The 13337-nt window shown below is 36.0% G+C and overlaps 1 protein-coding gene across 1 annotated transcript; it reads right to left on the bottom strand.

The window, feature by feature from the left end:
• Positions 1-1640: 1640 nt before the first annotated feature.
• Positions 1641-10939, bottom strand: twsg1a (twisted gastrulation BMP signaling modulator 1a). The gene is made up of 5 exons (XM_053486193.1): positions 10869-10939; positions 10114-10277; positions 4473-4572; positions 2368-2625; positions 1641-1922 (listed from the first exon to the last, which is right to left on the bottom strand). Exons 2-5 carry the CDS (start codon positions 10240-10242, stop codon positions 1741-1743), a joined length of 669 nt encoding a protein of 222 aa, XP_053342168.1. The 5' UTR covers positions 10243-10277; positions 10869-10939; the 3' UTR covers positions 1641-1740.
• Between the last annotated feature and the right edge of the window lie 2398 nt (positions 10940-13337).

The following is a 13337-nucleotide window of genomic DNA, read 5'->3' as shown; positions in this document are numbered from 1 at the left end:
TATATATATATTTATTAAATAATGCAAATTTGGCTTAATTAGCCATATAAAATGTTTAGGAGGTTTATAGAAATAAAACACCTCTCACAGACATGCTGCTTTAGGAAATAACTAAGGAGAGGTTTCTTCATTCATACATCTTATCCCATACAGGGTCTCAGTGGGGCCAGGAGACTTTGAACACAAGGAGCACACCCTGAACAGTATGCAAACCCATTGCAGGATGAATGCACACAGACCCAAGGTGAGAATTGAACCCTGGACTCTAGAGGTGCAAGACCACAGTGCTAACTTCTATTCCACCGTGCTGCCTGGGCAAGATTCGATTCCCACCTTGGGTCTATGTGCATTCATTCTGCGATAGATTGGCACCCTGTCCAGGGTGTACCCCACTTTGTGCCCCAAATCTCCTTGAATAGGCTCCCTGGGACTCTGTTTAGGATCCGTGATATAGACTATGGATAGATGAATGAATTAATCAATAAAGACACACCATACGTTTTACATGGTTACATTTAATGTTTTAATGAGCCAAAAATGTGCAAAATTCTTTCCTTGAAGACTTTTCTGAAATACACCACTATCGATTAATATGTCCGCTCATCAGTCCATGAATAACATGAAACCCATGTAAAAACTATAACATTTTTAATGAAATGAGAACTTGCTCTCTGTTAAACTTTAAAAGCTTTTTGAAAACTTAAATAAGTCTCAGGTCTGTTCATTATGGTGTTTTTCATATTGCTTATTGTGGGATGAACTTTATTCACTCATGGTATGAACACCAGCTATAGTTTGAGGCAATAATTCCTGGAACTGTAAAGTAATATATATACGAGGGGCCTTCAAGTCAAACCGGGAACCCAGTTATGAGAGTAAAAACTACCTTTATTTCTCTATATAATCCTCTGCTACACTAATGCACTTATTCAAGCATTTCAGTAGTGCTTGGATACCATCGAGGTGGAAAGTTTACTCAGGACACCGAAGCCATGATTTGACCGCTTGCCTCATGTCTGAAACACTGGCCTCCAAAGAACCAAAGAAGTGGTGGCTATGGGTGATTGAGTGTACAGTTTCCACTAACAGATTCATCTCTTCTGCAAGTTAGTGACGAGTTATCCTTCGATTTTCAATGATCAGGCATTCCACCCACCGAATGTTCCCGAGAACAACTGAATAATCATTTACGAGCATACTCTTCATACATATGCTCTTCTTTAAAGCATTTGCACCATTTAAATATTTTACTGCGGCTGAGAGTCTCATCACCGACTGTACAGAAGTCTTCTGTAAATATTAGTTCTTTTAATGCCTTCATCACAAGTCCCGGTTTGACTTGAACACCCTTCGAAAATATGCCGTATTTGGTAAAATAAAATAAAACAATTCCGCCATAGGTTTCTTACAGCAAAGGATTGATACTCTATATAAATAAGAATACTCATATATGTTTGCAAACCATAGTGTCCTCTACATTGATGGTTAATTGTATAGACGTTTAAGCTCAGCTACGTGAGCGCACAGGAAGAGTGCCATCTAGTGCCCAAGAATGATCCACACTGCACAGACATTAAAGGGTTAAACACATAAATTAGATCATCAACCAACAGAAAATCAGTGTAAAAAAAAAAAAAGAAAGATATATTACACGCCATCAGCAACAAAAGATGGAATGGCATCACAGGCCCAACACAGGCCCATATGAACGTGTGTGTATGTGTTTATGAGTCAGCACTATCAGAAGAGACAGTTCATGCATTTGACCGCCTTGCTGCCGTAGTCCACACACTCAGGCCCGATGCACTCACAGCACGCGTTGTGGAACCAGCGGTACTTTGACGCTCCCATTGACTCACAGTACTGCTTACACTGGCGTATGGACACACACTCGTCGAAATACACCACCGTGCACAGGTTATCTGTCAGACAGGAGAGAAGAGCGAGGGGAAGTAAAAAATACAAATAAGAGAAAACAAAAGAAGAGAAGAAACAGAATAGTACTAATAGGATTTTAAAAAAAAGAAATGATTTACAACAAAAGAAATGAAATGAAAACAAAACATACAAAACACCAATATCAGTAATAATAAATAAAACATGGTACTAAAAAAGGCAAGAGAAAAAAAAGGAAAAACATGTAAAAAGATGAAGAGAGAAATGAAAATTGGCAGAAATTAGGGAAAAATAAAGAGGAAAGCAAAAGAGAAGTGATAAGAAGAAATGAGAAGAGAAGAAAAGAAGAAACCATAGTAAGAAACAATGGAAGCAGAGAAAGAGAGAGAGAGAGAGAGAGAGAGAGAGAGAGCTAGTGGAATAAATCAAATGACTTGTGTATGACAAGGATTTTTATTTTCATCCTGCTACCTTTATCATAAGTGTCGTGGACGCTCGCCCCAGGTAGCGAGATGTTATGATGCTCTTGCTGCAGAGACTCCAGGAAGGACACAAGGTTCTCGTGGTGTGAGAGTTCCTCGGCCACAGGGAATGACACCACCATCATGTTGATGGGAGTGTCTCCGTCAGTGAGGGCCCTGAAGAGTGACGGAATGGGAGCATGAAGGTCCTCCACTGTGCTTTTAGAAGTGGGCGGGGTCTCGCTGTAGTTCCTGGGGTTACACATGCCTACGACCATCAGACATATATGTTTATGGATCACTAACACCGTTCAATATACGGTTTATGAACATTAGGGAAAATGTATTAAACAAACATAGAGATGATAGTAGGATAGTAGGGTTGCAAATTTCACACATTTTTCTTAACCTGATAGTTCAACACATCATAATAATCATAATAACCAATTAATCATTAATAATGAAAGATAAGAAAATGCACGTTCCTTCATCAGGTATAATCCTAACAAATTACCTATGTGACACAAGTAATATAAAAGCCCAAATAGTTTCATCTGTTAAGTTCTAATTTGCAATTATTTGATGAAATATTACTGATTATTATCTCTAACTGATGGGTTATTTGGATAAATGTCAAACTTAATAAAAAATTCAACAGCACAAAACTGACACTCCCACACCATACTGTATATTTTATTTAATATTAAAAATGTTATTTAATGTTAAAGTCCTTAAGACAGCAGTTGTAATAGTCAGAGCCCCAATGCTAACTGGTTTTCCTACTACGGTTAATAACTTAAAATTTTAAAAACCTGTCCAGAAGTTAGTCTTGAAGGCGGTCTTGATTTTCTAATATTTTTCAGTAAATACAGTATTTTCAACAGTAAAGAGTTTTCGAACACACCAACTGCGAAAAGTTTTCTAAGGAAACCAAACTCAATACTGTACATTAATAATAATTAATAATTTGGTCCTGATGTGATTTATAGTAGATAGTATAGTCACTTTGTCACATTGTTTTGGTCTGCGACATACAGTAGCACATCACACATTAAAAAATAAATAAATAAATAATAATTAAAATATATATATATATATATATATATATATATATATATATATATATATTGTATAAAAAAAATATATATGTATAATAATAATAATAATAATATATATTGTTTTGTTTACTTGATTTCAAAATAATTTGCTTAAAGACATGTACAGTATTAGCAACAATCTGATATGGATACTAAAATTTTAACCTTAGGAGAGAGGATTTTATACATACAGTAATGCTAGGTCATTTAATTAAAAGGCATTATCTCTTACTGTAGCTCAAAATCAAAACCCAAGAGAAAAGTCGCTATTTTTTAATTTAATGAATTTTATATCCAGTACAATATGCAGTGAAATGCTTATACGACCGTCCGTGACCTTAAAAAAGATTATCAATAGGAAATAAATATGAAATAAAATAAGAAAAAATATATAAATAAACTTTAGGAAAATCAAGGAAAATATAGTTATAAATAATAAAACCCATACGAAATTACCTTTAGTAATGTACACATGAACACACAATGTTATGTTTAGCACAATGTTTATTAGTTCAATCAAGAAGCAAATCAAGAACACATTCAGTTTTATATATCAAATAGTTTTCTCCTCTGCAAAGCTACAGTACTTTTTTTTTTTTTGCCTGCATTTGTCCCAGCACTATGCAACTGCTTCCAAGTCTCCCAAGTCTAGTGCAAATAAAAGAAGTAACTTTTGGTCAAACTACTCTGTTATGATGATGACATGTTGTGCCTGGTTCATTTCAGCTCACACCCTCTTTCCTGTCAGACTGTACAGAGGATTAGGTGAGAGAGCTGGGCAGACTAAAGCACTAAAGACTAAAACGCTGCCGTATCATTCCCTTTAGGGAGAAATAAAACTGCTAAAACTTACTAGTGCCACAATCATCAGGTTCTAATGGCACTGTGAATGGGTAATGCTAGAAACTAAAAGTAGACAAATATGTCTGTGTCTATGAAATGAGTGCAACTTAAAAAATCTTAATGGTTCTGGGTGTATTTTTATTTCTGTATTTTTTACTGATTAATATCGACTCACCCACACAGTCACAGCACTCTTCCCATAGTGTGCTCAAACACAGCATACACTCTTTACAGCAGGAACAGTTTCCTTCTGATGGTCGGCACTGACATAGGCCCTGCACACACGCGCACACACACACACACACACACACACACACACACACACACATAAATACACACAGAAGCAGTTCTTGTGATATACATAAAATATAAATATCTTCCACCTGTTTTAGGATTTCTAAGTAATATTTGCATCATGGACAGCCTTCAATATGAACCTCATCACAGCTAAATACAGTCTGAGTCACTTGGAATGACATGCTTAAAGGAAAGACAAACACAAACATGTCCAAGACTTGCCACGAAATGAATAAAACTATCCAAAGGAAGCCTGGAATAGTCAGACACACGGATAAATACAGGATTAGGAAATAAAAACAGTAGAAAATGGAAACAGTAAAAATATAGAAAAAAAAAAATTGGCACGACCCAATCATCTTTACACAAAGATCAGTATGATGAAAAACAAAAAAAACAATCACAGAGCTGAAAAAAGACTCAGTGAGGAAAGTGAGCAGGATTATGGATATGTTTAGAGGTAATTACAGGGTGAAAGAGAAGGAGAAGAGCTCAAGAATAAAGCAGCGTACAGATGCCTGTGTAAGTGCAAGAATGGAGAAATTCCCCTTCTCAGTACTGCTGTAATTATGTTCTTCTTGACTTGTTCTTACTATTTCACATCCAAATGTTTTGTAACATTAATAACAATATATATATATGAGCCCAATCTAGAGCGCACTGTCAAATGAGATGTTGTTTTATGGTAAAGGTATTAATATATTTACAAAACCAAAAAAAAAGAAGAAGAAGAAAAAGAAAAAGTCATATAAAATAGAAAACTCTTGTTATTATTATGTTATTGTTGACTTGCCCTTACTATTACACATCCAAATATATATATATATATATATATATATATATATATATATATATATATATATATATATAATATTTTGAAAGCTACAAAATTTACTCATGTTTGTATACATACTGTATGTTTTAGCATTTTAATGTATTAAGCATATAAAAAATTATAATAAAATATATGCCCGTTTTTCTAAGAAATATAGCTTTAAAACAATTTAGTCTAAACATGACTATGAAAATCACACTTAACTGGCAAGACATCGTATCCCACATAAATCACTGCAGAACGCCTAAAAATAAATTCAAAAAACATTTTCCTGCCATTTTGGTGAAATATATTTATGATTTATGAATTGAAGTGTCAAACCTCGTTATAGACAGAAAATCTCTATTCTAGAAAAAATCACTCCTTTTTTCTTTTTATCCAGAATTCAGCCTCAGCTACATTCACTTTGTTTGTCAGACGTAATTCGATTAAAGGTCTATTTGTGGTTCCTGTACTTTCTTTTAAAACAGCACACTGCTAACAACTTCCCTTTGCACACCAGTTACTCCGTGATTAAAACAAGGTTTTATGGCCAGGTAGCAACCATGCATATTTTATTAACGAGTCAGTTAAATTACACCTAGTGCCCTAAGTCGAGATTGTGTCTTAAAATAGCTGCAATTCCCATATGATTGACTCAGCAGAGGTCTTTTACCACACATAAATACCTTAAAGTGTATTGAAGGGCAGCCAAAGCACATTTTATAACATTTTTAATGTATTTTGCTAATACAATTCTAAAGACAGGGGTCTGGGGAGGCAGGCAGGGAGGGAGAGAGTAATAGGAGCACTTGGGTAAAAAAAATACAGACCTCCGGACCTGACAGACCTCCAAATGTTTTTAATTTAACACAGGAAGGAAAAACCATTCAGTACAAAAATGCATCTGAACATCCAGTTAGGGATTACTGTGTTTGCGAATGGACTCATAAATGTCATGATATACGTGGTAGAAAAGTGCACTATGGCATGATTATTTATCAACAAAACAAAATGTGTCACTTGGAGCTATTTTCATAAAAGATGAAAGTTTTAAATGATTTAAATTCCAGGAATAAAAATATAAAGTGATATTATAGACCAATTAGAACACACACACACACACGTGTATGTTATTTTTTGTTTTTTGGTCTTTTAGACATCCATCCCTGCTAGGTATAGAAATCATAGAGATCATTGTAGTCATAAACATTTTACTCCCAAACCCCCACCTCCACCTCCACTCATCAACTTTCCTTTACAGCACAAAGGGTTTTTTTTACCATAAAGGATTTGCCCTCATATTTTCCCAACTTTCATATTCATATAATCCTTTCCTTACAAAATAAATTATATGTCACATAATTTTAAGGATATAGTTTGGGAACCACAACCACAAATGTCATATTGCATTTATAACAATAATAATTGTTTTTAAAGAACATGCTTATGTTTTTTGATTTTGTTTCTTTAATCTCTGCTTCACAGTCAAATGTTGTCCAGAATTCACTTACTTCCAAAGTTGTTATTCCATTAATTTAGACTCAAGCGAAGGGAATTTTTTTATTCCAAATGGGGTTGTACCAGGATGTCCCTACTTATAGAATGCCCCTGCTTTGTATCATAAAAAATCTATTAACCAAACCTACCAGTTGTATTAGAAAATAAGTAAATAAAAGGAGTGTGCCGCACATCAAAGCAGTCAAAACTCCAAGTTGTAAGCTGGAAATGGACTGAAATATTCACGGAATAGTGCTTACAACTGAGTGAAACGTAGATGAGGTGGCTAATTATATGCACTCTGCTTCATTCCAGTAAAACAAAAAAAAAGCACATTAGACAGATGTAGGATTTTCAGGTTATAACGCTTCACTCAGCACACAGCAAGATTAAAGGGAACATTAAAGACTGATAGTGAAAAAAGTGTGGAAGGGGGAAAAGAGAGGAGAGGTGCATTCCATGAAGAGGTACGTCACATGCCGGGGCTGGAGAGGGACAACAGAAATAAACTCCAGCAGTACAAAACCATAGAGCTTTACTACGCTGAGTGTTCTGTCTATCCTTTTCTCAACTTCATCCATATCTAACGGCTTTTACTTTTCTTATTTCTGTCCCTCTTTTTTTTACTCTCATAGTTTCACGTTTCCTTTCTGTCTCTGGTTCCCCTCGCTTTTGTTTGCTGTTCTTTCCCTCCCCCTCCTTTAGCCGTCTCTAGCCGTCCGTATATCATTTCTGTTTGCTGTTCTCGGCCCTCCTTTAACGTTTTCTTGTCTCTTTCCACTTTTCTGTCTCCCACCCCCGTGTTCTCTCCATCCATTTTAGGAGAAACACATGCTCACTATAAACATAACATCCTGACTGAGATCTGACTCACTAAGCTTTCACAGAACGGCCACACACACACACACATGTTTGAGCATGCACACACACACACACACACACACACACACACAGCTGACTCTGATTCATGTTGTCCAGTGTGGATGAAAGCTCATAGCGCCTTGTCTATAAAACAAATGTCAGACACGCAGTTAAACCAGAGCACATGAATAAGAGTAAAACAATCCATTGTAAAATAAGACTGGTTAAAAAAAGATATGTTTTCAAGCTTCACTACATAATTTCAGTTTCACATACAATCATAGAATCTGATCCAGAATTATAATAAAAAGTAACGACTGATGCAGAAAGTGCAAGCACACATAGAGAGGGAATACAGGTAAGGTATTAAATCACTGCATTCCATTACTGAAAAAGCCTAGCTTACAATATTGTAAAGGCACCAAATAAAAATCACCTCATGGCCAAAACATGGTATTGGTGCTTAAAGTGTCTCACCAAGGTGAAAAAAGTCAATTTTACTTTAAACTTAATGCTTCTTTTTTTGTTCGTAAATATGCATATACATTTATATTTTTATCAGATAAAAAGAAACACATTTGCTAAATATGTTAAATATGTTAAATATGTTAAATATGCCCTCTTATGTAGTGTCCGTAACTTTTTTTAAAAAAATTAAAATCTTTCAATAATCTTGATTGTCATTCATATGAAACTTGGCCGATTTAGATCCTGCAAAAGTGTATTATTCTAAATGCAAAAAAATTCTTAAGATATTGCAACATGTATTTGACATGGTTACGGACACTACAGATTTGTCACTTTTCAAGCTTTCACCAAAAACCATCTTTTTTCAATTTAAGCAACATTTTTTACAATCCATTGTCATCTACTTCTACAAGCTTTTTATATGATACACCCATTGTAGTATCAATACTCATTAAGAAATATGAATAATTTGTATTTGACGCTAAAAATTTGTTTTTTAGGGGCACATATGAAATCAGCTCTCCAAAACAGCTCTTAACTTAACTTGATTAAAAAAAAATTTTTTTTATAGAAGTAAGATCGGTCACTCCCATGTTGCATAAACTTGGCACACACATTTTCTGAGTTATCGGTTTAACATAAAATAAACTTAATCAGCACCGATCCTGTGTTCTGGCTGTGTTCAGGATTACATGACATAAGTTGTCAAAAAAACAAGTAACCCAGTCTAATATTTGAAATGCAACACTGATACACACATTTATAAGAAAAACACAGAAAAGTTGGACTCCTTGGTTCTGACTGATGAGAAGCATATCTTTTTCCTGGTACACCATGACCTTTATGTGACCCCATAGGGAAAAATCAAGTCTGGGGATATGTACAGTACTGTGCCAAAGTCTTGAGCCAGAATTCCGTCTGTTTTTCTTAATGTAGTCTTGAAGTATAGTTTTCCAGGCTGACCGAAGAACTTTTTTTGCCCCTCATTTTCAGTCCAGTCTGTGTTTGTTAAACCACACAGTGACCTATGAATCATTCAGGCACGAAACAAAAACATCAAACTTAAGGCCTGACCCAGTGAGAAACAGGTGCAGATGATCAGAACGGTGATTATTATACCGGTGATGCTGAATGCTGAGTGGTTGGAACAGACGAGAGGGGAAATGAGGTTGCTGCTGAGGTTCCTACATAAATAACCCATTTTTTATTTGTATATTTAGGCACTTTGCATTTGTTGAAAAGAAATTAATTTAATTTAACCTACAACATTTATTGTGATGTAATAAATGAAGACAGTAAATTAAGAATAGCTCAAGACTTTGCACAATACCGTATGTATATTTTGCTTCTATAGGTTGATCTACAAAGTATTGTATCATGGGGTACTTACTGTAGTATTACCCAGATTATAATTTTTTTGCCCTCATTTTTGTTAAATAAATAATGACATGGTGAAAAAAATGTTGCCTAAGTTTGTATTTGACTAATATTAAGACCCTCAACAATCATTCATTCATTTATCTTCTATACCACTTATCATGTACAGGGTCATGGGGGCCAGCAGACACAGGGTATACCCTGGAACGGTGCCAATCCATTGCAGGACTCACACACACGCGCACACACACACTACGAGCAAACTATGGAACACCAATGAACCTTATCTGTCTGTCTTTGGACTGTGGGAGGAAACCAGAGTACCCACAGGAAACCCACCAAGCACGGGGAGAACATGCAAACTCCATGCACACAGACCTGAGACAAGAATCAAACCCTCGACTCTGGAAGTGCGAGGCCACAGTACTAACCACTATCGTCAGATAAGTTTTATTATGTTTTTATAGACGGATGGTAAGAGTGGCGGGTCTCGACTCACCTGTAGGAGGCACTTGCTGACGTCACTGGCGCACAGAGCTTTGTTACAGGCGGAGATGATGGGGATGTGGGAAAGCAGCAGGAGAGAGCAGAGTGAGGAGAGAAAGAGGAAGAGGAGAGCCGACCTCATCCTCACCACTCAGGGGTATACACATACATACACACCTACAAGGTAAACACAGAGAGGAGTTAAACATACACACGAGGGGTTGCTGTGGTAATATGGGTAAGTTTTTCTGTTTTAATGATAATATAATAAAAAGCATGCAACATTAATATGGGATCCTATCAGAGTGGGTTTATAATAATAATAATAATAATAATAATAATAATAACAGTAGTAGTAGTATCCTTACTATCTCTTGCTGTTTCAATAACATGTATCTTAAAGCAAAACCTTTATATAAAAAATTCTAATTTAAAATTCAAAACTGTAACTTCATAATTATGGAAATAAAAAAAAAATGTAACGTTATATTGTGAACTTCTGTCCAAGCATTAGAGTTGTGTTATAATACATAATAAAATAATAATAATAATACCTTTATGATTTATTCTATTAGGTTTACACCCTACATCAGTTGTTAGGTGATACACTAGTAGTTCTGTACATGTGTTCCAGTCTTAGATAGTATTTTGCACAGATGTAAAACTAAACACACCCCTGTCTCACAAGAACGCACCAGGGCGCAGGTTTAATCTCATACACTCCTAATGCAAGCTAAAATGAAAGAGCAGAAGCGAGTTGGGTCTTACCGTGTGGAGCAGAAAGCAGCTGCTGGTGCCTCTGCGTGCGTATGCGTGTGTGTGTGTGTGTCTCTCTCTCTCTCTCTCTCTTACACACACACACACACACACACACTTTAGTCTTTCCACCACGCCCAAGGGAAGGACTGGCAGCTTCTTAAAGACACCATGACCCTCAATAAACACTGAGCTCTACTGTATGTCTCATGTTCAGCAGTATGTTGTGGTCTATCATCCGATTTCTTGAAGGTGCAAAAGTATTTATACCTCTTGAACTTTTCCATATTTTGTCACATCACAACCACAAACGTTGATGTATTTGATTGGGATTCTATGTGATACACCAACACAAAGTTGCACATAATTGTAAAGTGGAAGGAAAATTATAAATGTTTTTTCACAATTAAAAATTTGAAAAGTGTGGCCCTCATTTGTATCCAGCCCCCTTTCTATTTTTTAGTAAAACCAAATACCCCCTAATAAGTGAATAGAGTCCAGCTGTGTGTACTTCAATCTCAGTATAAATACAGCTCTCAGCATTGTGAAGCCCTTCGAGGTTTGTTAGAGAACATCAGTAAACAAACAGCATCATGAAGCGCAAGGAACACAGCAGACAGCTCAGGGATAAAGTGCTGGAGAAGTTTACAGCAGGGTTAGGTTTTAAAAAAATATGCCAAGCAATGAACATCTTATTGAGCACTGTTTAATCCATTATCTGAATATGGAAAGAGTATGGCACAACCGCAGACCTACCAAGACATGGCCATCCACCTAAACTGACAGGCCGGGCAAGTAGAGCATAAATCAGAGAAGAAGAAGAAAGCCCATGTTAAAAGAAATGGATGTGGAAGCGTCATGTTGCCGGGATGCTTTTTTTCAGCATGGACAAGAAAGCCAAAGACAGGGCAACCTTAGAAGCAAACCTGTTAGAATCTGCAAAGGACTTGAGACTGGGGCGGAGGTTCACCGTCCAGCAGGACAGCGATCCTAAACATACAGCCAGAGCTTCGGTGGAATGGTTTAAATCAAAGCATATCCAAGTAGTAGAATGTCCCAGTCAAAGTGTAGACCTAAATCCAACTGAGAATCTGTGGCATAATAATAATAATAACACTGTTACTTTCAACATTTTTACATGGACATAAATTGAAATCAAATTGGTGTCTGAATGGATCAACAATCATTTTAAATAAATAAATGTATGGTTAATTATATACTTGTACCTAGGACCTACTTTATTTTTTACTGTGTAAGGTGTAAGGGAAATTCTTTCCTTTATGGGATGCCAGTCCATTTGCAAGGCATCATGAAGACACGAACACCGATCGGCCCACAACACAAATCATTCTGCGCAGTATTGTTTAGGTTTCCTGTTGTTCCAGGGGTGCAGGGTGTATCGGACATACACTAAATAGTATACAGTGTGTTTCCCCCTTTTGCGTTAAACAGAAATGACAAATAAGCAGCGCAATAATTCATGTCATTGAATTACACACAAACGGCACACACAGGAGCGACTGCAGGCACACTGCAAAACCGCAACTAAATAAAGTGTCCAGAAACCCACAGTTGAGATTTTGGTAAGTTTAATATATTATCAGAAGTACAATAGATCTCACTAAACATTTCAGTATGAGAACACTACTCGTATTAAAACGAACGGAATATTAGAACATGTTTCATAAAAAAAGGTATTTGTGCCAAAATGACTGATTATAACAAGCATAGGCGTTTTACGTAAACACAGTGAAGGCCAATGTTTAGAAACGTGTGGAGTGTGGACAGAAACATGCCTTTTAAGCTACAGCCAAACCCACAACCCACTCACTTAATTACTGCATATGTTTCCATTTACTTATGAGAACATGCATTCCCAAGAACTACTGGTTTTTGTAGAATACGGCGAGAAGAAAGTGACACAGGAATGTGAGCAATACACTGTCAGCTGGGCATTGAATCAGGAGCACACACTTGTTTGATTGGCCTTAAGCTGTAACACACCAGATTGTTTTTCACCCTAATTACCCTAATCTCGTACAATTTTTTCGCCCAAGCTCAAAGTAGTTATATAAGCTAAATAAACTAAAAAAAAAAAGGGTTTTCCAACTATCCATTCAAAGAATTGCTTAAACGACTATGATTAAAAAAATATGCCTGGAATGCAGCTTGTATGATGATGTGTAACAGCCGAAGGTGATGTTCTCCTCGATAAGAGACTCGATAAAAAGAAAAAACACAACATTTATTGTTCACAACCAATAAAATTTATTCAGGTATATATTACAATTATGTACAATATCCTGTAACAAGTAAATATTAAAATAGACATATTTTTAGAACCATCGTTCAAAAGGCGTGTTGTAAAAAATAGGTTTTGTTTCGTTGTGATCTCACATTAAAACTGTAAAAGTAAATTTCCTTTTCTAACGAGAAGACACATCTATCCTGTTTTCGCTTAATGTGTGCAAGACACAACGG

The sequence above is a fragment of the Clarias gariepinus genome, chromosome 25 (genome assembly GCF_024256425.1).
Source record: "Clarias gariepinus isolate MV-2021 ecotype Netherlands chromosome 25, CGAR_prim_01v2, whole genome shotgun sequence".
NCBI classification, from domain to species: Eukaryota; Metazoa; Chordata; class Actinopteri; order Siluriformes; family Clariidae; genus Clarias; species Clarias gariepinus.
This window is presented reverse-complemented; position numbering and strand designations above follow the sequence as displayed.

What these genes read in the sequence shown, in the direction of transcription:
- twsg1a (XM_053486193.1), bottom strand. Translation starts at nt 10,242, where the DNA reads ATGAGGTCGGCTCTCCTCTTCCTCTTTCTCTCCTCACTCTGCTCTCTC. An exon ending in TCAGCAAGTGCCTCCTACAG is followed by an intron (nt 4,573 to 10,113) that starts GTGAGTCGAGAC and finishes GCGTGTGTGCAG; the next exon opens with GGCCTATGTCAGTGCCGACC. An exon ending in AGAGTGCTGTGACTGTGTGG is followed by an intron (nt 2,626 to 4,472) that starts GTGAGTCGATAT and finishes TGATGGTCGTAG; the next exon opens with GCATGTGTAACCCCAGGAAC.